Below are 25,068 nucleotides of genomic sequence, written 5' to 3'. Positions count from 1 at the left end.
TGCTGACAGTGCAGTGCATCATTATGGGAGTGCTACATTCCCAAGTGTGTTATCCTTCAAATAAGATGTTAAAGAACATTCCATCTACATGAGTTGGTGACAGCTCAGGTGTATGTAAAAGATCCCACAGAGCCTATCAAAAAGAGTAGGAGTCATTTATTTACGTTATTTACTTGACATATTATTTACATTTTTACACAATTCTATACATGCTTACAAATTTACATTTATAAAACTTTACTCAAAACATTCACAAAAATGTCTTCTTTATACATTCTATTTTTCATCTTAAAGCATTTGTCTTTAAATAAGACCCCACTATTTCTTCCATAACCAAAATTCTGTCATTAATATCACCAATAAGATCCATTTTCCACTGAACATAGCTTAATTTAATCTTGCATTCCAAATCTCTCATATTACATAAAATAACTTTTTTGCCAAGTCTTATCTTATATTATTTCTATTTTTATAATATCCACATTCAATCATATCCATGTTTACATCACTACTTATTTATTCTGGAAAATATTTTTCTTTAATAATCTTTCCCATAATTTCAGTACACTTTTACATTTTAGAAAACTATGTTCTGTGGTTTCTTCTTCACCACAGTACATACTTATTCTCTCACTTTTCTTTTATGAGGTATATTTGCTTTTACTGGCAACGTCTTTATTCTTAATATCCACAGAAAAGCCAGACATTCTACTTTATTACTACACCATGTGTTTCTTTCCTTCATAGCGATAATCGTTTCTTCTGGTACATATTTCCAAGGGACAATGCAATAACATTATCATATTTTTCAATCTTCTTCTATCGATCAATCTTATCTTCCACATTTTTATTTTTTCTTGATAACTTTTTATTTCTTCATTAATGCATTCTTCTCCTTTCTTATTGTCTCCCAAAAGTTTTCATACTTATACTTAATCTTACTACTAATTTCTTATTTTCTTTATTTATCCACTTCAACACTATATAAATTTAGTGGCACTGCAAATAGTACTGGATTTAATAATCCTAATAGGCCTTCATCTTCAGCCATATATAATACTCATCTCTTTATTGGATTTAATCTAGATCCCCATATAAAACTGAATATGACTTCTAACACTTGTTTTCCATTTCTTTTATAATCATATACATACTTGACAAACACACAAAAAAAGAGCACCCCAGCACTACCGGGCTACAACTCATACCACACGTTTCGGCCACAGAACACGGACCGAAACACAAAAGGAGGGGGTGTAGCCATATTCATCAAGGATACCTACACCTCCAGGTTAGTGGCGCAGCATGATACCTCTGCAATCATCCATGTGCAACTAACATCGGGCAAATCTGCAATGCAAATTGTGGCCTGCTACAGATCACCCTCCATGATCCTGGACCACCACTCCACCTTTCTGGAGACACTGGAAAATATGAAGGTCCTACCAAACACCCTGATATTGGGCGATTTCAATTACCCTACCATTCACTGGGAAAACTACTTGATTACAAATTCCCAGGCCCAGAGCTTCCTGGAATTCATAAACTCAAATGCCCTGGATCAGCTGGTAAACTCCCCTACCAGAGGTGAAAACATATTGGACCTGGTCATCACCAACATGAGCGACAAGCGTTCAACTCTGGAGGTCAACCCGTCACTGGTTAGATCAGACCATAAACTAATCACTCTGGATGTCCACGCCCCACCATCACCCCCAACTAAGGAAACCACAGTAAAAAACTTTTCTAAAGCAAACTTCACCTTACTGAAGACAGAGGTGGTAAGTTTCACAGCTCCCATGCTAAAGGATAACGCTGCCCAAGATGCAGAAACCTTTACAAATGCACTCTATGGGCATATACAAGGATGCATGGATCATGTCATCCCTAGAAAAACCAAGACTCACTCCTCTATGAGAAGGAAACCAGTTTGGTGGACCTCTGCAATAAACAGGCTATATAACAGAAGGAGGAAACTAGTTCAGAAAAAAAAGCAAATACCAAGAAGGAAAGACATCCCTGATCAGTATCAGTAAGAAACTGAGGTCCCTCATGAAATCATCCAAGGCTAACTTCGAAAGAAAAATAGCCAAGGATTCAAAAGATAACCACAAAGCCTTCTTTAGCTATGTTAAGAATCTAAGTGGCACCTCACAGATATGCACTGAACTAGTGCAAAATAGCCCAAAATATACTGAACCTACTGATATTGCCAACATCCTGGCAAATAGATTCAGTGTAGACTTCACCCTCTCTCACCTCCAAAAGGGCCCACAACAATACCGGAAAAGTGTAGTGTCCCAAAAATCACAGACGCACAGGTGAAAACAGCCCTTTCAAAAGCCAAAAACACAGCATCAATGGGACCAGATGGTGTCCCAGGCTGCGTCTTGCACGAACTACAGAATGAACTAACCCCCCACCTAAACACGCTGTTCAACCTCAGCCTCTCCACAGGCTACATGCCCATAGAATGGCGCACAGCAACGGTTATTCCTCTCCATACAGGAGGGGCCAAAACTGACCCTGGTAACTATCGCCCCATAAGCCTGGGTCTGCAAGGCTATGGAGCGCATCATCAAGGAACTCATTAACAAAGACATTGGGAACCTTCAAACACTTGACCCGACCCAGTTCGGCTTTGTTAAGGGCAGATCATGCCTACTAAACCTGGTTGACTTCTTCAAGACAGTCACCAAGGCCATAGACGAGGGAAAGGTGGTTCACACAGCCTACCTTGACCTCGCCAAGGCTTTCGACACCATTCCCCACTCAAGTATTACAGAAAAACTCACCAGCCTGAACATAAACCCCTACGTCACGAGATGGGTTGCCAACTGGCTTACAGACAGAACTCACATGGTAATAATAGCGGACTCTGAGTCCGACTCTAAACCAGTCACAAGTGGTGTCCCGCAAGGCTCGATCCTGGGACCCTTACTGTTCAGCACATACGTCTCAGAAGTACAGGCAAACACAGGAGGACTATGGCTAACCAAGTTCGCTGATGACTGCAAACTGGGAGCCATAATTGATTCTCCGGCTGACACGGACATCCTCCAAAAGGGCCTTACTGAGACGGACACCTGGTGTCAAAGTTATGGCCTCAAGCCAAATGCCTAAAAATGCGTAGTCATCCCATTTGGGAAAAACTAAACATCCAAGAATTACCACATAGGTAGCAGCCCCCTTAATACAGAAAAGGTAATAACAGATCTGGGGACCCAGGTAGATAGTAATCTCTCCTTTGACAATCATATTGCCAAAGTAGTTAGGAAATCCTTCTATGTGACCCATCTAATTACTAAAGGGTTCGCATCTAGAAATAAAGAGGTTATAGTGCCTCTCTACTTGTCACTCATTAGACCCATCACAGAGTACAATGCCCCATTTGGGATGTACCTCACTTCCAACAGCTGGAAAGACCACAAAAGTACCTCACCAAGAGGATTACTGGTCTCAAACATATGTCCTATACAGTCCGACTGAAAAAACTCCGGCTGTACTCAGTGGCATATCGCTTATTCAGAGGTGATCTCTGCCTGACTTACAAAGCCATGTCCAACTCAGAATTGATAGACATGCTCCACCTAAAGAAATCCAAGTCACTGCGAGTCACACGCTCTAGTAAGCTAAAACTCGTCACAACAATAAACAGAACATGCTGGAGGGATAGATTCCTGTCACAGAGACTCCGCATGCTTTGGAACAAAATTCCAAATTACATCAGGCAGAGCCCCTCACTAACACTACAAGAGAAACCTTGACGAGTGGATGGGTAACAGAAAATACAGCCCTGGGATCACTTCATTGGCTCTGCTTGACAGAGGATCAGTTAATTAATCAATGGGGTGGCGAAAGCCGACACACTCTGGCTAGGCTTATAAACGCCCTTGGGCAGACAGCCTAGTACCTACCTATGAACCCTATTTCCCCATTAATACTGAATTTATCAAATGAGCTTTTTTTTTTGTAAGACACTCTATATGTTCTCCAGAGAAAAAAATTCTTTCAGTTCTTCTAACAAATTTTCCCATTGTGTTTCACATATTGTTTTATTCCAAAAAATGTTCCCAATACTGAGATTTCATTGTAAACTGTATTCCTCCTATTTTATCTTATCCCCCAAACCTTTACTTCTATGCTTATTTAATGTCAAACCTATTTCTTTAAGTAATCTATCAGACAAAATATTGCTTTATTCATCTATAAATTATTTTTAGTAATTATAATAATATAATCTGCATATGTCATTAAAAATGAAATACATACATCAGTTTGAGTTACATACTTTGAATTCTTCTTTTTGCTGTTCACCTTATTTACCACCATGATAACCAAAGCAAATAATATACCACTCATAGGACAGCCTTGTCTTATCCCATTACTCATATCTATTCCCTTACTTAACCAGGCTTAAATCAAAATTCTTTTCTTACTGTTACTATATGCTGCCATACAACCTTTTTGACTTTACCAGTAAAATGAAATCCCTCTATTAATTCCCATAATGTCTTATGCTCTACTGAATCAAATGCTTTATTAATAACACCTACCATAAGTTTTGCATCATTTCTTCCATTTACAATATCATTCACAATTTCTCTTACCATCATTAATAATTATTGGCATCCCTTTCTTTTCATACAATATACATTTTATTTTATTCTATTTATCATCGTATTTTCCAGACTTTGTTGAGTCATCTTCATAAAAAATTATAATCTGCAATATTTAATACTATTGGTCTCCAGTTCCTTGTATCTTTTTTCACCTCTTTTCCAAATGAATTTTAATATCCCATTATACAACTCTTTATAATAAAAACCTTCGTTCAACCATTCATTTAGAATGTATAATAAATATTATTTTTGTCATTCCCTTTAATTTTTTTTTACATTTCGTAACATAGTTCATCTGGACCTGCTACTGAATCTATATTAACTTGTCTATGACCTTTATCCCTTTATCCAATTCATTCACAGTGATCTCTTTCTCAATTTCCTTATTTACTTTAATCTGAAAAACTTTTAACTTTCCTTACTTTATTATAATCTTTCTTTTTTACATTAAACTTTTCTTCCACAAAACAACTATGGTTTCCATTATCTGTTTTTAATTCCTTATTATGTCTCCTTCCTTACTTTTCAACCCTGGTATTACACCACTGTCTTCTTTCAAAATCTTACCCAAATATGCTGACAGCTGTTCTTTCTTTTCTTGTAATAAATAAATATCTTTGTATAACAAATGTGTGATCTTCTCATAATTTCTTTTATGTAACTTTTATTTTTATAATACTCACTCTCATTCCTTTCTAGCCTTTCAAAAGCATTGCCATATATTTTTACATATCTTTCTTTTTATATTCATCTACTTTCCTTTGCTATTTTAAAACACTTCTCTTATATTTTTAAATTACTCCACCATTCCGGCCAACTTACGTAAAATATTTTCATTGTAAAGTGATCTCTCCACAATTGTATGATTTCTTTTCTCTTTTCATTCCATTCTTTCTCATTTTTTTTGTTATTCCATTTCCTATCTTTACATGTTCTTTACTTTTATCACCATCCATACTACTATATGATCTGTAAATCCTGTTACAACTGCTTCCCTTCTGCTATTCTTATTCCTTCAGATATTATAAAATTAATCTATTTCTGATTTAAGAACACCTCTTACATATGTCAAGAACTTTCTCTTCCAAATAACCACCTTTTCACATTTCATTACGTCAATCATTTTTCTTATATCATTTCATTTCTTTCTCTTTATGACTCTTAAATAATTAAAATCTCCTGTTGTTATACTATTCATATTCACTACTACATAGTTTAATAACTGCTGAAATAAACCACCCCTTTTGTTACATACAACATATGCATATAATAAAAAAGTATTTCGGCTTTTCCCGGTTAGGAGTCGCCACAGCGAAACTCCGGTCCGCTCATGACTGACAGTGGATTTTTATGGTGCCGAGTTGCCAGCTCGACACTCAACCTGCAAAGAAGGCATGCCCATTCATGCTCGCACCTATCTGCATGTCTTTAGCATCACTCGACCGTGAGGAGGACATGCAAACTCCATACAGAAGGCACTCCAGCTGAGAATTGAAGGGAGAACCTCTTGCTGTGAGGCAACAACGCTAACCGCTGCACCACCATGGCATTTAACATAGGCATATAATGCTACATCTATATATTTTTCTTGCCATCTAACATGGTTAATTTTCCCATTCTTACTAATGTTTCATTTAACATCTTTACTGTTCTTCTACATAAGACTGTTATTTCTGAGCAATGTTCATTTCCCAAATTCCTTACTAAATTTCCACCCCATATTTTTTCTGTTTGCAATCCTTCATCCTCTGTTAGACAACTTATGTCTTCTATTATAATTACTTCTAAATCATATTTATTACATCAATCTAAAATTCTGATTATTCTTAAGATATTTTATACTATTCACATTTACTGAAAGAATTCTTAAATTATTACTCACCCTTTTCCTTAATGTAGGAGAAATAATGTACCCTTAATTTTTATTTCCTTTATATTTCCCTTTATATTCATTCCTTTAAACTTACTTTTCCCATATTTCACTCTTCTTCTGATAGAATTTCTTTCCTTTCCCTATTTTCCAGTTTACATATGGACTCTTATCTATTTTCTTTGTCTTCTTCTTCTTTATTTTAATATTTTCTTTTAAATGATCAATTTCCAATTCTTTTTCCAGTTTGTTCTATATCTATCATTGTTTTTTCACTATAATGAACCCATTTTTTACAGTCCTTCCATAAATGTCCAGTTTGCTGGCACTTATTCTAATTCATATTTTTGCACCATGTCCTGTTTTCCCATAAATATAACTTTTTATTAAAATTATTCATCAAATGTCACTCTTTCCCACAAAAAAGGACACCTTTGTTTGTCTTAAATATAATACTGCTCCCCTATTACCATCAACATTTATAACACTTAGAATTGTTGCTTTGTATTCTCACCATGTACTTTCTTTTCAGACCACCATCTTTTTTTTCCTTTCTGTTCCTGCGTATTCCCGACTATCTCAGCATATGTTTTTTTTCTTTAGTTCAGTAATGCTTTTTGTAATCTCCTCTGCATCTTCATTCTGGATTTTGTCTATTATTTCTCCCCATGATATGTCTTCTCCATTTTCCTGCTCAAGCAGCATTCTCCTGTAATATATCACCAAGTAAGGAGGCTTGTAACCACACATTCTTCCTTTGATGCCAATTCTGACACTAAACAAATGAATCTGAAAAGCTATCTCCAAATCTTCCTGCTACGAGCTGCCATTTGCTCCGCTTTGTCTGTCAACTCCTCCATGTTGTGCACCACTCTCCCAGCCACCACTCCATTAGGATCAAGACTTAAACACAATTGTGGCTAGCTCTTCCACAATTATGGAAACAAACAAGAAGGGGAACTTTCCTGATGCTCTGTCCAAATTTCCCTTAGCAGTATAAATACCACCTCTGGTATCCCCTGAAAAAAGGGTCTATATTATATCCTTGGATGCTTAAAAAAGAGAACGCTGATTGATCGAACTTATTTTCGCGAAACTGCAAAATATCGAAGCAGCAGAAAAAAGAAGTTATGTTCTTACCATAACGTTCCATGTTAGTTGTCTTCTTCTCGCCTTCTTCTTGCTGGATGGGTTCGGAGCCGACCTCGGCTCCATTCACTCTAAAAGCTCGAGAGTTGGTTCCACCGACTCGAGGCTCCCATATATCCCACAATGCTAGGCGTGAGTTACCTCAGATCTCGTTTGTAAGCTAGGCCCAGCCTATAATAGTAATAGAATAATTAGTAACAAAGTCCACCTCTATAAAAGGGAGAAGAGAAGGGTGACCTACATCCTGATCCAGGAAATATGCACAGCAGAGCATATACCTAAAGTACAGAGGTGGTAGAAAGAGAGGTCACAATCACAACTCCTCTAGGTCTGTCCAGGCCAGGGGCAGGAGGGTGGGGCAGAAGAAGGCGAAGAAGACAACTAACATGGAGCGTTATGGTAAGAACATAACTTCTTTATGTTAAGTTGTCTATCTCGCCTTCATTCTTGCTGGATGGGACGCGTCCTAGCACCTTGTCCCGGGTGGCCTAACGGAACAGACTCCTGAGAACAGTGGAACCAAAGTTAGCTCTATGCCTAGAAGCTAAATCCAACTTATAATGAGAAATGAAAGTGTGAGGAGTAGCCCAAGTAGCAGCTGCACAAATGGTGTCAATAGGCAGTCTGTCTTGGAAGGCTAAAGAAGTAGCCAAAGCTCTGGTAGAATGGGCCTTAGGTTTATTAGGCAGCTTTTGGTGTCTAATCTCATAAACAAGGGTAATCAGAGATGTAAGCCATCTAGATAATGATACCTTTGAAACTGAAAGTCCTTTTCTGCTTTCTGCATAGGAGATAAACAGTTGGTCAGATTTTCTGAATTGTTTTGTTCTATCCAAATAGTATCTCAACTGACGATGAACATCTAGCCAGTGTAATTTTTGTTCAGACCTATTGGAATATTCTGGAAAAAGACAGGAGGTCAATGCTTTGATTTAGATTTGATCGAGACTACCTTAGGCAAGAAGGACGGGTTGGTTCGTAAGGATACCCTGTCCTTATGGAACAATAGATAAGGAGGTCGACAGCTGAGTGCATGAAGTTCTGAGACTCTTCTAGCTGAAGTAATAGCTACCAGAAAGAGAGTCTTCCATGATAGCAATTTTAAAGAACAGGAGGCTGCAGGTTCGAAGGGTAGAATCAAAGAAGTAAGAACTAAATTTAGGTCCCAAGGAAGGAGGATTTCTTATAGGAGGTCTGAGAAGAAAAACTCCTTTCAAAAAGGCTTTGCAAAGCTTGTGGGACATTAAGGCAGAGTCAGAAATACCTACATGAAAGTTAGAGATAGCTGCCAATTGAACTTTAAGAGTAGAAGGGGATGAACCTGCATGGAAGAGTTCAGCTAGAAATTCAAGGACTATTTGGATGGAAGCAGTGAAAGGATCTATGTCCCTTCCTTGAGCCCAATATGTGAAACGTTTCCACTTACTCAAATAAATCTTCCTAGTGGAAGATTTATGGGAAGCTATCAAAATATTTCGAACAGAGCGAGATAATTGAGGAAGCCTGGCTAATGTTGGAACTGGAGGAACCAAGCAGTGAGGTTCAGAGAGGGGAGGGAGCGATGTAACTAACCCGATTGATGGATCAAAAGGTCTGGAACTAGGTCCAGATGCCAAGGTCGCTCCCGCAGAAATTGATGTAGAAAGGGGAACCACACCTGTCGAGGCCAGTAAGGAGCAATGAGGATCAACGAGGCCTTCTGAGCGATAGCTTTCTGTATCACCTGAGAGATTAGTGGGAAGGAGGAAATGCATACAGAAGTCCCCGGGGCCAAACTTGGACTAGGCGTCTCTGCTGGGTTGGCCTGGTAAAGGGAATAGAGTGAAATAATGTCTGCACTTGCTGTTTTGGGAGTAGCAAAAGATCGCAGCAAGGCTGACCCCACTTGAGAAAAATCTCTCTCACAACAGAGTCTTTCAGAGACCACTCGTGAGGCATGAGGATAGCTCTTATCAATTTGTCTGCTATTTGATTGGACTTCCGGGGATGTGCGTTGCTATCAACGCTGAGAAGAAATCGCCCATTGCCACAATCTGAGAGCTTCTCGACACAGGTAGGACCTGGTTCCGCCTTGTTTGTTGATGTACCACACTACAGACATATTGTCTGTCTGGATTGCAATCGTTCCCAAGGGAGAGAGTCTTGAAGGGCTTGCAATGCTAAAAGCACTGCTCTCATCTCCAGAACATTTATGTGCAAGTGGCATTCGTCTGGTTGCCATGTGCCCTGGACCGTCCTGCCCTGATAATGCCCCCCCCACCCGATCAGGGAGGCGTCCGTTGTCAAAGTAGCAACCGGAGGGGGGGGGGACAAATGGTCTTCCCAACCAGAGCTGAGGGGAAGACATCCACCACATGAGATGATTTCTGCACGTCTGCGTGATCATAATGGTATGGGACATTGGAAGTTGCTGGTATGACCATTGTGTAAAGAGCGTCCATTGAAGGATCCTCATGTGGAATCTGGCTAATGGAAGCAGAGGTATGGCAGCCGCCATAATTCCCAACACTTTCAGAACTAACCTGGCTTTGATTCTGTTGTTGTTGAAAAGGAGTGAGACCAGTCTGTGTATGTCTGTTATTCTCTGATCTGTTAGCCTCGCAGACATGTTTACTGTGTCTAGATTTGCGCCTATGAAGGTAATAGTACGACAAGGCGACAAAACAGACTTTTCGCAATTTATTGAAATGCCTAACTTTTGACAAATGCGAAGGTGTAATCCCTGGCCATCAGAAGGAGATGCTTGGTGGGGCTGTGAGGAGCCAGTCGTCCAAATATGGAAACACCTGGAATCCTTGTCGTCTCAGGTGAGAAGCTACCACTGCCATGCATTTGGTAAACACCGGGGCAGTGGTGAGACCAAAGGGCAGGGCCCTGAACTGAAAATGAATGGTTCCCAGCCTGAAGCGGAGGAATCTTCTGGAGCGTCTGTTCATTTTATGTGATAGTACGCATCCTGAAGGTCTATAGAGCACATCCAGTTTCCTTTTCCCAATAGGGAAGGATGGATTGCAGCGTGACCATCCGAAATCTTGTTTTCTTGACTGATCTGTTCAAGATACTGAGATCCAAAATTGGTCTCCAGTCCCCTGTTTTCTTTGGAACTAAAAAGAACCTTGAGTAGATTCCGGATCCTTGCTGGTCTGCTGGAACTGGCTGAATTGCTCTTTTTGCAAGCAGTTTTGAAATTTCAAAACCGCTAGATCCCTTTGCTTGGTGGAACATCTGGAAGGGATTTTTTGATAGTTTCGAATGCGAAGAAAGGGATAGAATAGCCTTGAAATGATAGACTGTACCCATTTGTCTTGAGTCAGGGATAGCCAGGCTTTTGGGTACAGTGATAACCTTCCCCCGACTGCCTCCGAAGGTGGGCAGGCGGGCAACACCTCAGGGATGCTGAAAGGGCTTATCAGAAGGCTTCTCGATTGCCCTGGTTCTGCGGACCCCTGCCTCGAGGCGGCGTCTACCATTGTTATTCCCCTCTGCCTCTGGCAGGTAACTTTGTCGTCAGGCGAAGTCCCTTGATTTTGTTTGGAACCACATTTTCCCACTTTTCTGGCCTTTGGGGTAAGGCCTAGAAGGAGTAGAAAACGGACTCCGGCGGCAGAAAGAGTCTTGCCATCAGTCTAGCACCTAGTCAAGGTTTCTTTCACTTGAGGACCAAAGAGATGATCCATCAAGCGGGGAGTTAGTGAAAGACGTCTTGAAGGGTCCATAAAATTGCATAGCCGCATCCAGGCATGCCTACGTAAGGCCACACCTGTCCCTGCGGCCCTACTCGCTCCATCAGCCGCATAAGAAAGGAGGCGCATGGAGGAGTTGGCTATGGAGTTAAGGGTAGCCAGCTGAGTGTTCATTTTATCTTGAAAACCCACAGCTGTAGGATCCTTCAACATGTCACTCGCTTCTTTAATCAAGTCTCTTTGAAGGCGAGTGAAATGGCACAGGTAGTTCAGCGAACATAGTAAATGTCGCTGGCGAAAACATCCGCTTCCGTACCTGTCCATGGACCTAGATTCCTTGTTAGGTGGATGGACAGGTACTGAAGGATCAGCTAGTTCCTTCTTAGTGGCAGCAGCTACCACCATAGCATCCACAGAGACTCCTTTTGTCAAGAACTGCTTGTCTGCTGGTGCCGTTATGAATTTGGAGGGTCTCCTGGGAGTGGGATCTACTGAATCAGGAGCCGTCCTTGCCTTTTAGCAACCACCTGCATGAGGGTCAAGGGGGACACCCAGGAGGTGGAAGGCGAGAGCCAAACGCCTCAAGATATACAGATTCATCCTCCGAAGGGTTAAGGGCTGGCCAATTTCCCTCTGCTTCAGGATCTCTAGAATGTCTGCAAAGAGACATCTTCAGAAGGGGAAAGGGGGAACCCTCGGAATCATCTAAATCTGTATCAGATGTGATTGACTCAGGTGAGTCAATGTGTTTCCTCTTACACTTCCTCTTCCGAGGGGCTCTTCTGCCAAATCAGGAGAGGCCTCGGAAGAGGATGAGATCCCACAGGGGTTCCTGAGGAGCTGGCTCTCTGCGGTCCGGGATGAGGGAGTGAGTCGACTTGACCTGAGGCACCGTGGGAGGGGCGGACAGCCGACTGTGGAGTAGAGCCAGGCTCTAACACACTCCGCATGACCTCGAAGCACCCCTGTCAGGCAAAGCCAGAGGTCCCGCTCCGAGCTGAGAACCCCCTTGGCACCGACAGTGATGGCTCGAGGCCGATGTCGGAGCCGAACTCACCAGCGAAGCACCGAGAGGGAGGGGTCGGACAAGGGTCCGATGCCACTCACCCCTCGGAGCCGAGAGGAAGTCGGCGCAGAGATTCTTCCAAGGAAGAAATCGGAGTCAGCGGGCCGAAGACAATTGTATCGGCTCCGTCGCTATCACAGTCTCGGTTCCGTCACGACCCGGCTCCGAGCTCAAGAGAGTCGAAGGAGGAATATATTGATGGACAGGGGCAGGCATCGACTGATGAGTCGGGCTCTGAAGCATCTGGGCCAGTGCCTCGGACTTAAGAAGTCGACTCACTACCCTCTGAAGGTCATGATCCGACAGCCTCGATGACCTAGAGGATTGAGATTTATGGCTCCGTTCAGACAGCAGGGAGATCCTGGAGCCGAATGAACGGAGCCAAGGGATGGTGACCTGGACCTCTTCCTAGTTGTCGGCTCCAAGGTCTGGTCGGAGCCGACACGGAATTTCTAATACCTCGGCTCCAGCCGGAGCCGAGGAACCAGAAACTGTGGACTGAGACTCATCGGCTCCAGCCGGAGCCGATGTAGGCAGAGGTTTAGAAGCTTAGGTCTCGGCTCAGTTGGGGCCGAAGACCTAGATGCCTTGGAGGGCTTCCTGAAGACACAGTAAGGGAATCCTCTGGCCTGAGTAAGCCTCTTAAAATTAACTTATTTTTTCTTTCCTGCAGGACCCTGGGGCTGAAGCCATGGCAAACAGCACAGGAGTCCTGCAGGTGCAAAGGTCCCAGACAGTAGACACAAGAAGTGTGAGCGTCTGTCAGAGACATTTTCTGACAGCACGCTTCACACTTCTTGAATCCGGAGACCTTTGCTTCTTTAGACATCTCAAAGGTGCAATCACACACACAGTCACAGACACACTGATTACACCCTGTCTAGTTTAGCTTAAAATAAAACAACTAGCTAGGTTTTTAAATTAAGAAAAAAATAACACACACACTCCACTAGGGAAAGAAAAAGGCCTGTAGGCCCAAGGGAAGAACTTAAGTTCTTGTGGGAAAAAAACAGGAATTTTTAAGAAAGGGGATAAGAATTCCTCTAAACTAAGGGAAATAAGTATAAATATTAAAATTAAAGGGGTTTTAATACTCTAACTTTACAAGAAAGTCACTTACCAAGAACCGGTAGAAAACCAACACCTCGATCGCTGTAGCGGCAAACGAGATCTAAGGTAACTCACGCCTAGCATTGTGGGATATAAGGGGAGCCTCGAGCCGGTGGAACCAACTCTCGAGCTTTTAGAGTGGCCGAGTCGGAGCCGAGGTCGGCTCCGAACCCATCCAGCAAGAATGAAGGCGAGATAGACAACTTAACATCTCAAATTTTTTCCTAGGGAAAGAATTTGGTTGTCCGTTTCTGTTGCTTCGGTATTTTCAGTGTTATGGTGGAAAGTTACTGGTCAGATTCAGGTAAGTGTGTGATTGTGTGGATGTGAGTGTTAGGGTGATTTAGGTGAGTTAGGGTTAGGGCTCGGATTAGGTATCTGTACGACTGAGTGGACATGAGGATTAGTGCGGATTTAAGTGAGTTAGGGTTAGGGAGCGGGTGAGGTGAGTGTGCGATAGTGACGGACCTTAGGGTTAGGGTTTGGGTTAAGGTAAGTGGGTAGTTAGTGGTGTGTGCATAGTTTAGTGTAGGGTTAGGTATCAGATTTTAGGTGTATGTGTGTGGATTTCTGTTTGTTTGGTGTGCTTGTGTTGTGTGTATGTGTTTTGGATCAGCGATTTTTTTCCCTGGGAAAAAAAAATCGCTGTTCCAGATTGTAAGCTTTCACTTAAATTAGGTCGATCAATCAGCGTTCACTTTTTTAAGCGTTCGATGATATAATATAGACACTGAAAAAAAGACCACTTGCCTTATAGGACTAACTCAGTCAACAAAGGATACATAAATTAAAACATATTTTTGGTCAGTTTGGTTCTGTTTGGTATTTTCTGCTCAAATGAAAAGGCTTAAATGAAATGTATATCAAATAACTGTCATGATGCAATCATTACCAATGTCTAGCCATTTTGTCATGAACTACCCTTCTCAACTGTACATTTACATAGAACTGCACACAACCTGCAGACAGCATATCTGCCAACATAAGGTTGATTGGATGCTTTACTCTAATCTGCCACTGCAGTGCCCCACTATAAAAAGCACTCTTGAATATTGTGTTGAAATGCCCTACTGTCAGCTAATTATGTATCAGATATTCCATAAATTACATTTAAACACTCGAATCAAAGAATGATTTGGAGTGAAAACAACACAATTTCTTGACATAGTCAATAAAAAATCTTCTATATGGCTGAGTTTTCATCAAAACATAAGGAAAGTTATTCACTATATAGTTTTTTATCTTCTTTTTATTCACAATCCATCACTGGACTGCAGGGTTGCTTCAGTCTGGCTTGGAGTTGCATAGAGGAGAAAAATGTCAATTGTTTGCAATTTGACAACAAACAGACATACATTGTATTCAGATTTCTTGGGAAAAATGAGTGAGGTACTCAAAACAGTAATGCCTGCCACCTCTTTTAGTCCTACTGATAGCCTTTAAGACGAAGAGAAATGACACAGACATCTGGTCTGGCATGACAAGGAAGAACAGCCTGTATGATCTAAACTGAGTGGTGAGCTGTGCAAGTCATAGACGTAGCCATTACAACAATTATGTCCAAACACAAGAATGTCCATTAACTACTTGCATAATAGCACCTTGGGTCCAAGGTCAATGGCCTGACTCTGTGGTTGTGTCATCATCCCTGAGGCTATACAGTCTACATGCTCGGGGGCACAACAGTCCACTGACTGGCACTTTGTAGTAAGATGGATTTGCTGGACAGGGTACTGGCCAAACAGCAGACCTGGAAGAAACAAATGAGCTATAATGGTTTTGTAGCAACATCTGGTGGAGACTTCTTTATGAGAGAAGTTCAACTCCTACTTCAGTGAAAACTCAACTCTCATTTGAAGTGATGCTGGAGTTTTAAAGTCTGAATGGACCATGATGGTCAAGATATAAACTACACAGGTGGCATCATGCTGCTTGATCACAGTGCGGTTAGTGATGGCCAAAAGAGTAACTTTAGGATGCACCGATGAACACTAGATTAAAGTTGTCAAGTTGAAGAAGATAGCCTCTATAGTCTTGTGCAGGTCTCATTTACTTCATATAAGATATACAGTTACAACAAGAAGGATACAGTGACAGCAGCTGCCAAAGCACAATTCAGTGAATGGATTTGAATAGAATATGATGAAAGACTGTAAGGTGACCTTAAAAATACTCTGGAAAACTATTCAATGCTTCAAACCATGAAAAGCAGGATCTCACCCAGACTGTGCTAAGCAAGGCTAGGACAAGTGCTGACTGCTTCTGGGATCTGTAAGGAGATGGAAAGAAGATTTTCAGGAACTTCTTAACCAAGTCAGCATGTCGTCTATCAGCAGGCAGTGCCTAAAATTCCAGATGCACTTAGGTCCAGTATTATAGCTGAGGGTATGAAGTGAGGTGTGGAGGAGATTCACCTGGAAATGTTGACAACAAGAGACAGGGCTGGTGTAACGAGGACAATATGCCTCTTCAACGTTGCATGGAAGCCCATCTCTGGGCTGGCAAAGTGATGTGGTGGTGGTCCCTGTCTTTAAGAAACAGGATTAGACACTGTGTGTCATCATAGGGAATCCCATTCCTTAAATCCATCAAAGTGGAAGTGTAAATTATTGGCTCGTACAATCCTAAAGTGAAATGACAACTGGTAGAAGTAACACAAAAAAGCAAATATCAGGAAAAAAGACCTAGTATTTGGGAGTAAAAGCAGAAATGAATGACCAAATACAATCTGAGACAGTTGTAGCAAACTCAGTATGACACCGAGCCTTATCCTTAAAGGAACAATCTTCAGGAAAAGAGAGGTTATACTGTCAAGTCCCAGCTAGAGTACCATTTTTAGTTCTGGTCCCCATACTGTAATTTTATTTATTTATGGAAGGCAGAATGGGCCAAAAAGCTCATTTCCAGAATATTAAGCTAGAGGAGAATGTACAAAGAATGGTTATCAGGATAATAAAGGATTGACAAGTTATAAATGAATTAGAATACTATTTTACAGTTTATAGGAGGAAGTGAAAAGGTCATGGTAAAATAGTGTAGTATTCAGCAATTAAAAGAATAATGTTTTTAGAGGGGATCATTACGCATAACAGGAAGGACTGACTGAGGGGGATAGAAAAGACATCAGTTGGATTCAGAAGAAGGTGTGTGATAGTGGAGGTTAAGGAAGTGTTAAAAAGAGTGTGAATGAGACTGCAGTCTGAATTTGAAGTGGTGATGTTGAGGAGACTGGAAGTGGGGCACTGCACGAATACAGATTTAATGGCTGCAAACAGAAATCTCAGGGAGGTATTTGGTTAAAATAAAAAAGAACCACAGTAATCAAGCAGGGGTGAAGGAATTAAAAGAATATGGTGCCATCATGCTGAGTAAAGATTAGTAAACAAAGGAGGGGTTTAGGGTCTTCTATTTGAAACTGTACAAGATACAGGAATTATTTACGACTCGGGGCTAGAATTGGAAATGTATCCCGGTCTAGTAATTATGACTCTAATGAACACAGACAGCTTTTAAATGCTTGACCACCAGTTGCCCAAGCCTATACCCACCCTTAAAATTACTCTGGGGTATCAAACCATGTCAGATATATTTCAGAAAGCAAGGCTAAGCTTAAAAAGGCCCCTAAGGCCATTAGCTTAGTAATTATCTAAACACCAATGAATGGAGGGCAAAGGTTATGAGGAGAAGTTATGGAAACTAATCTATTCTCATTTGTGCAGGATGTCATATAGCTCCAGAAAAGAGACAGATTGGGGTAGTAGGCTCAGAAACTACTTGAATCTTAGCATTAATAAACATTAAGGAACCACTAGAAGTTCTCAATAAATATTAAGGATCTACTACAAGTTCTCAAAGAAGAACAATGCACCCAAAGCAAACTCCCCAAAACAGTATCAAATTACAAAAGTTTTTTTTGCAGGGGGCAAGTCTCCCTAAACTAGGCTTGTAAAGGCCCTAGGGCCATTAGCCTCATAACGTCCTATGAACCTATATAAGCTCCCACTCCATGTGAAGCAGAGCTCCTCAATAACCCTATTCAAGCACAACCTTGACAACTGGATGTGTGATCATAAATTTACCCCAGGGGTGGCACCTATGTCCCTCACACTCACAGGCAGTTGGTGCTGATCACAGAATAGTTTTAACAATGACCATCTGACTATGGTCAATTAACTCAGGTTATTACATGGCTAGGCTTGTAAAGGCCCTAGGGCCATTAGCCTACTAACCTCCTATGAACCTATGAAATCTCCAACATAGAGCACTTCACTCACTGCCCCACCTCCCTTATACATATACACCAACTCTACGGCTGCATGGTACTAAATAGGGTTGGGAGGGTGGCCTAATGGTTAAGGTGTTTGCCTTACAAACACAAGGTGCAGGGTTTGAGTCTCACAAGGAATAATTAGCTAGGCTTAAAATGGCTCGCAAGGGCAGTTAGCCTAGTACTAATCTATGAATCTATGAATCTAAGAAAAGGACAAATCACCAGGAAGGATGAGACATGGTCTCGCATATCTGTTATTTTTTTAAGTGGAGAAACCACTCGGAGAGCTGCCCTTCTGGGACTTTGCTAGAAGTAAAATTTAGTTGGAAAATTAGATTTTGAGCACTTGGTGATATTCCAAATATTAACAAAGGAGTCTGACCAAAGATTTAAAGACAAAAATCCTTTTACAAGAGTTGAGATCCAGACACCTCATAGAACAACCACATACAACTTCTATGAAAGAAAACGACAACAGTTTAAAATAATAAAATGAGATTAATATTTTACTAGTGCTACATTCAGTCCCTGGGATGCAGTCAAATGAAAGTGCATAAATACCTCTCAACCTCTTAGAGCAAGAAATCTGGACAAAGCCATAAATAAAAGTGGGACAAAGGCCCAAAAATAGGGACAATTTTTACATATTGCTCTTACAGACTTAGAAAGTTCATAGAACAGCAGGTTGTGTATTAACATGAATTTTCTAAAGGGTATGAAGTCTGAAGCTCAGATGCCTGTCATTATTTTCCTAACTTCAGTCTTTAATGATTTCCACTAATTTGCCAGAAAACCATAATTTTATGAAAAACGGACCAAAAATATGAGGCAAAAATCTGGACATTCTGCGAAAATCTGTACAGTTGAGAGGTATGCCATAAATGTAGATGTTCGAGTGTATACCCTGCTGCAGTCCAGGTTAGCTGATAGTTTTGGGGGCTGGCAAACAAGTCTATGTCTGGGTGCCCCCATTTTTGAGTTATCATTGCAAATATTTGTGGATCCAGTTTCCATTTGTGGGGATCCATGATGTTTCTGCTTAGGTCGTCTGCCAATGTGTTCTTTTTTCCTGGCAGGATATGAGCTTGTAGCTGGACTTGGTAAGCCAGGTGTGATGACTGCAGCAGGGTAACACGATGAACATCCATTGACTTTGAACTACAATGGGTTTGCCTATTTCTCTCACTGCCTCCCTGCTGAAACCAGCCATGTTCAGTCACAATGCATATAGGGAAATTAAGATTATGAACTCTCCCAGGAAGCCACAGGAGCCTGGGAGAGAAATCAATGACAGTTGCAAATGCAAGAAAAGACAGACATTCCTGAGGTATACCTACAGTTAACCCTTTATGTAGTTACTGACATTAGGAATATGGGTTATCATTATGCCCTTAGCTAATACTATTGCATATGCCTGATTATAATACTGGTCCAGCTGTAAGAGAGGGTGCCACCCCTTTAACCGGCAGCATTTATAAAGCAAATTAAAAAAATAAAATGAAATGACCATTAGCCTTTTCAAGCAAACCACGAGTGCGAAGTTATAAACACGGATCAGTAGAATGGTATCATTGTCTGATAAAGTCTGAACATAGTGGGACGAAAATGCTCATCTTTGTTAATAGTACACATTTTGGGTTCTTATTTTTTGTTTTTGACAATTTTAACAGTGTGGATTAAAAACTTTGTTTCATGAATCAACAAGAGCTGTCAGCGTTTCTGTTTGGGCTGCTCACAGTTCAGCGTGTTTTAGTATTGTTTTGTTATATTCGTGTACTAGTCTAGTTTATAATTATGGTGGCAGTTGGGCAAACAGATAATATCGTGCAAATATCACAAGTCGAATTAGAAAAGATGCAGTCTTATGTCCACAATCTTACATTATTGGTGGATCAGCTGTCGCAACAAATGCAATATTCTGGACATAATGATTTTCCAAGTTTGAATCCCGTACAAACTGGGTATCACAGCAAACTATCTGATGTTATGCCACCGGGTCAGCAAGCATTTCAGCAACAACAGCATCAAGGGATTAATGGAGGCATGGTACGAGATGGAGCTGGTGAAAAAGTAGTATACTTGGATAGCTGGCTTAATAAAAACAATGGGATGGCAATCAATAATGTGGAACTGGAAAAAAGCATGGATCAAACTTTAAAGCAGTTTTACAATAAACTGCTTAAATATCACAAATTACAACAGGAAAACATATATTTCAGAGAATGTATTAAGGTACAGCAAGTACCAAAAGGACTTAAGTGTTGGAAGATCCCAACTGGTTTAGTGGAACATTCGATCTTACATAAGGAATTATTAGCCATGCATGATCGACATGCCTGTGAAATGATGGCATTAATGATTAAGCATAACAATAGAGAAATGGAGTCCTTATATACTGAAATTAAATGATTGAACAACATTATTACACAAGGCCATTTGTTTAATCAATGTCAGAAGAAATATCAAGCAACATTTTCTGATATAGATATTTGTGTTACAATACAGCAGCAAAAAATTTTAAAAAACTTGAACGCGGCAGACAAGATTATTTACAAGTTCACCTACTTCATGATCTTTAGTTAGCTGAACATCTAAATAGGTAATACCATGATATCCAACATTATATGTGAACTGCAAAAAAGATGTACTGGTGTTAATATAATCAATAAATGCAGCTATATTATTAAAAGAACCTGCCCATGGTATAAAGATGTCATCCAAAAAAAATGACAATACATCTTTATTTGCGCATTATATGGGCTGCTGAAAACATTCTTTTCCTCCCATGCTGCCATTATGTTAGCAAAAAGCAGCACCCATTTCCACCCCAGTTTTCTGTTTAAAACAATGATCTCCAAAGTAATTGTAATGATTATTGAGAACCATCTCCATAATACAAGCCAATGTATTAACTTCTATATGTATCTTTACAAGTTTTCAAGCAAATCACATGACTGCAAAGTTATAAGTACGGATCAGCGGAATGGTTTCATTGTCTGATGAAGTCTGAATATAGAAGGACACATTTTTGGTTCTTGTTTTTTGTTTTTGGTAATTTTAACAGTGTGAATTAAAAACTTTGTTTCTTGAATCAAAAGGAGCTGTCGGCGTTTCCGTTTGGGCCACTCACCGTTCAGCGTGTTTTTAAGAGTACAGAATACTAACAACGTAAATACTGAGACTGTGTCTAGTTGCAAATTAAAAGGAAGGCAATGTTATTTCAAGCATGGAGTCTTACAAACTAGATCTTACTGAAAAGCAAAATTTGTTAATGCAAACTTACTATAAGAAAATGGTTAATAAGCAAAATTTTAGTAGTGAGAAAAAAATAACAGCATCCTTATACTGAGCTATACTGTACCTGTCAGAAGCCTTTCTTGCTAGTTCTTTTATTTTTGCATAAATAAGACTTAGCCTGTGACCAACATTCGCAGAATCTTTATCTTCTACAGTTATTGTTTCTCCTCCATTAAGTTCAGGTGCAGAAGATTTTGTAGTGTCCTTGGCCTGTTTCATTGCAGTTTCCTGCTGAAGAACCCACTTCATGGTCCTCTCACTGGAATCCAAGCTGACCTACAGAGAGATCACTTGTAAAATATTTGTATAGCAGTATAAACAGACAAGATGCAATTACTTATATAAAAATCCTTTGAAGTATGCACAGTGTTATGGAGCTACTGGATGCAGTCACAAGTTAGAATAACAAGCATAACTTAATTAGACCCATGTGATACAAGTAATGCCCAATTCGTAAGGGCTACAGCTGTGGAAATGGTTAACAATCCATTTCAGGTAAGATTACACACTGTGCAACAGTCATGTGTTACAGTTCAGCAAAATATTTCTTCTGTTTTATGAAGTTTCTGATGTTATCCTGAAATACCAGATTTTATTCAGTTTTCAAAACTGAATGCCATCAACAGAAAGCCACACTTTGATAAAGACCTATTTTAAAAGCACGTCTTCCATAAATATGTCAGCCTACCTCTGTATGAATGCCTTTGTTACTCCTGGTCAAGTGAGAGAGGACAAGATTTCAACTGACTGATTAAACTTTCCCCGTTTGAAATTCCCCAAATGCTACTCTGCAAAGAGATTCACTGCAGGCACGGGTTTTGTCTACTTGCTGGCAGTGATTCAAAGAATTTTTTGTTAAATTTTTTTCTGCACTGTTGCATGACAGTGACATTAACACACACACACACACACACACACACATATATATATATATATATATATATATATATATATATATATATATATATATATATATATATAAATATATATCTATCTCTTTCTCTCTCTCTCTCTCTCTATATATATATATATATATATATATATATGCACATACATACACACACACACATACTAGTACATAGGGTTGCATTCACTTGGTCAAATATTCATTTGCTCGATACAGTGAAGTGTGTGGAAACCTGGTTGAATGTAGATATGATCAGGTAGTGCGCACATTGAAAGGAGGATGATCAGTTGCAGAAGGTAAGTGTGAGGCTGGGGTGTTAATGCCAAAAGCTTCAGATATTCTGAAAGTCTGGCATTAGGAGGTGTTGAATATGTGTGCAAAGGTATGCAAGATAAGGTTAGAATAAGAACTGGAGGAGGGAGTAGATTTAATGTTGTGCATGCCAGCTGTTGTATGTGGTGTGTCCCTTACTTTCTTGTATACTGATTGTTATGGAAAGAGTTTTTCTAAGGTAAGGTGTAGGGTTGAGAATAGGGGCAGGATTAAGGTTAGCACATATCAGTTAAGTGGTACAGGCAAGCAAGGGGAGGGCCTGCACCCTTTCAAATCGCCTGTTTTTTGCTTAGATCAAATGGTTAAAGCTTCAGCTTGTTTCATGCAGTTGAAGCTTTAACCATGTGAGACTCAAGAAGAGGTAATGGAAAAATTATTTATACAAACCAGTGGGTTACTGAACACTTGCTTGAAATACATACACACAGGTATTTCACCTAATTGCTAATTTTTTAAACTGTCTGTATATGTAGCATAACAGAAAATAAAAATAAAGAATACGCTCTTCATTTACTAATTTGTTTATTTTACAAGAGATACAGCTCAAATATGGAGTTATTTAATTGTAGCTGACGTTCTTCAGCTGGTATACTAATAAAATCCTCAAAATTATACAAATCAATTTTCTTTTTTTTACTCTCCTCCCATACAGTTCTGCCTATCAGTGCATCCTGGTGCCCCTGTCCTTCACTGGGTCTACCTACATCTCCTAAGGGTGTCCCATGACCGCATGTTATCCTGCTGTCATGGAGGGCTGTTATGATCACACACACACACACACACACACACACACACACACACACACACACACACACACACACACACACACACACACAGACACACAGACACACTCTTGTGGTTGCCTGGTACATCCTAGAGCTACTCCCCCCTGTGGACCATACACCACATCTCTGGTCTCTACCTGGAACTGTATGCAAGGAGTGCAAAGGCAAATGCAATCTCATTTGGGATCTCTCCTTGTCAGAAACTCAGCAGCTAATCGAACTCAAGTCATCTGGGCTGTAGTTAGGGCTTTAGTCCTCTACGTCACTGTGCTTGCATCAATTTATCCACATTCTGTATCTGCTTTCATCCAATGCAGTGTTAGCAGTGCAACATCTTATCCCACCAAGCAACAGGCACAAGGCAGAACAAGATATAGAGGGCATACCAGTTCATCACAGGGCAAACACAAACTCAGATATCCAAGCCCCCATGCACAATGTGGGACAATTTTAGACTCACCAAAAAACAGTCAACATGTCTTTGGGTCCAGAGCCGGGTAATCTTTTACATAATGTAGGAAGAAACCAAGGATACTAGTAGGAACTCAAGAGATGATGAAAGTTCCACACACTGGAGAATCCGTCAATAATTTAACTGGGGAATGGGTAAAGCACTGCAATGCAGCGACATTAAAACACAGAATGTTAGCTTTGCTATAAAATTTACTACTCTCAGTTTTCATTCAAAAGCAATTTTCCATAACATCTGGCTCCTTTTTCAGTTCATTTATCAAAAAAAACACCTTTCTATCTGGCTTGGCATGCCGTATCACTGGTAATACTTTAGTCAAAAATTACGAATAGCAGACAAATTGATAAATAATACTATAAAATCTGAACATACTGGCAAAGTCAATGAGGACTCTATTAGCAAAACTAAAGACAAACTGAATGTGGCTAAACATAGCCTTTCAACAGGTGTTATACACTGAACTATTTATACCCCCTCCTGCAACGTCTTCAGTGTCACTATGCTCTAACAAACTAAATCTTGCTTGCTGGAAGCAGGCATATAAATGTCAAAGGCAGGAGGAAGCAAAGGGAACAGCATATTATCCAACCACAGTTATAGCAGTAGTATAGAAGTAGGCATGTGAAAACTGTCCATACACACACAAACCAGCAGCTATTTACCATAGTTTGCAACTAAGCTTGTGACTTTACAGAGGAAATAGAGCATAAAAAACTCAAATCTGCTATTTTAGGATGACTCCATTCATCAAGTAAAAGGAAATAAAGTGTATACATGAACTTCTAAGCAATGGGTTCTGCAGATGTCTGGAAGAGGATCACTTCCCAGAAAGGGCTGTAGTCTGTAAGACGATAAACCCCCTCTGTAAGCACCAGCCATACAGGATGGAACAGCAATTACCTCAATATCAATATAAGCATGTATTAAATGAGAAAGAATGCGTCTGAAAACAAACAGGCCTACATCATTTCCCTTCACAAAGGAGGTAATAATAGCATTAATTTCCAATTTTCTGGCTAATCACTATCTTATCCCCTATCTCAAAAGTTCTAGAAAAGTTTATCCACCTTCAACTTCTACCCTACCTCACAAACAACCACCTACTTACCCCCACACAACATGGTTTTAGACCTGGTCACAGTACCACAACTGCTCTCCTCTCCTTCCTCGAAATCATCAACAAAGTCCGGGATTCCAGCTACCTAGTGTCCACCCTGCTTCTGGACTTATCCAAGGCCTTTGATGCTATCTCCCATAACCTTCTCCTATCTAAACTCTCTAATCTATACCTATCACACCCTTCTGTCAACTGGTTTTCTAGTTACCTCTCCGACAGACAACACGCTGTCAAATGGAAAAAAGCCACCTTCCTTAATATACCTACAGGCGTACACCAGGGTTCCATATTGGTTCAACATTTTCATAAATGACTTCCACCAAAACATTTCTAGTGCGAAACTGATTCAATATGCACATGACTCTACGATCATCTGCTCCGCCACTT

At 40.2% G+C, this 25,068-nt stretch overlaps 1 protein-coding gene across 4 annotated transcripts in view; it reads right to left on the bottom strand.

Moving 5' to 3' along the window:
• Window positions 1-25,068, bottom strand: part of AKAP9 (A-kinase anchoring protein 9) — a 3,155,794-nt gene that overhangs the window by 237,275 nt on the left and 2,893,451 nt on the right. For all 4 annotated transcript variants that reach the window (XM_044067665.1, XM_044067666.1, XM_044067667.1 and 1 more), the window contains one exon: window positions 21,132-21,343. In XM_044067665.1, the coding sequence (XP_043923600.1) occupies window positions 21,132-21,343 (212 nt within the window). The remainder of the gene's footprint in view (window positions 1-21,131; window positions 21,344-25,068) is intronic.

This window comes from Protopterus annectens, chromosome 3.part1 (genome assembly GCF_019279795.1).
Source record: "Protopterus annectens isolate FY-2018-M chromosome 3.part1, PAN1.0, whole genome shotgun sequence".
NCBI classification, from domain to species: Eukaryota; Metazoa; Chordata; order Ceratodontiformes; family Protopteridae; genus Protopterus; species Protopterus annectens.
The sequence above is the reverse complement of the archived record's forward strand: the minus strand, read 5'-3'. Positions and strand labels throughout refer to the sequence as shown.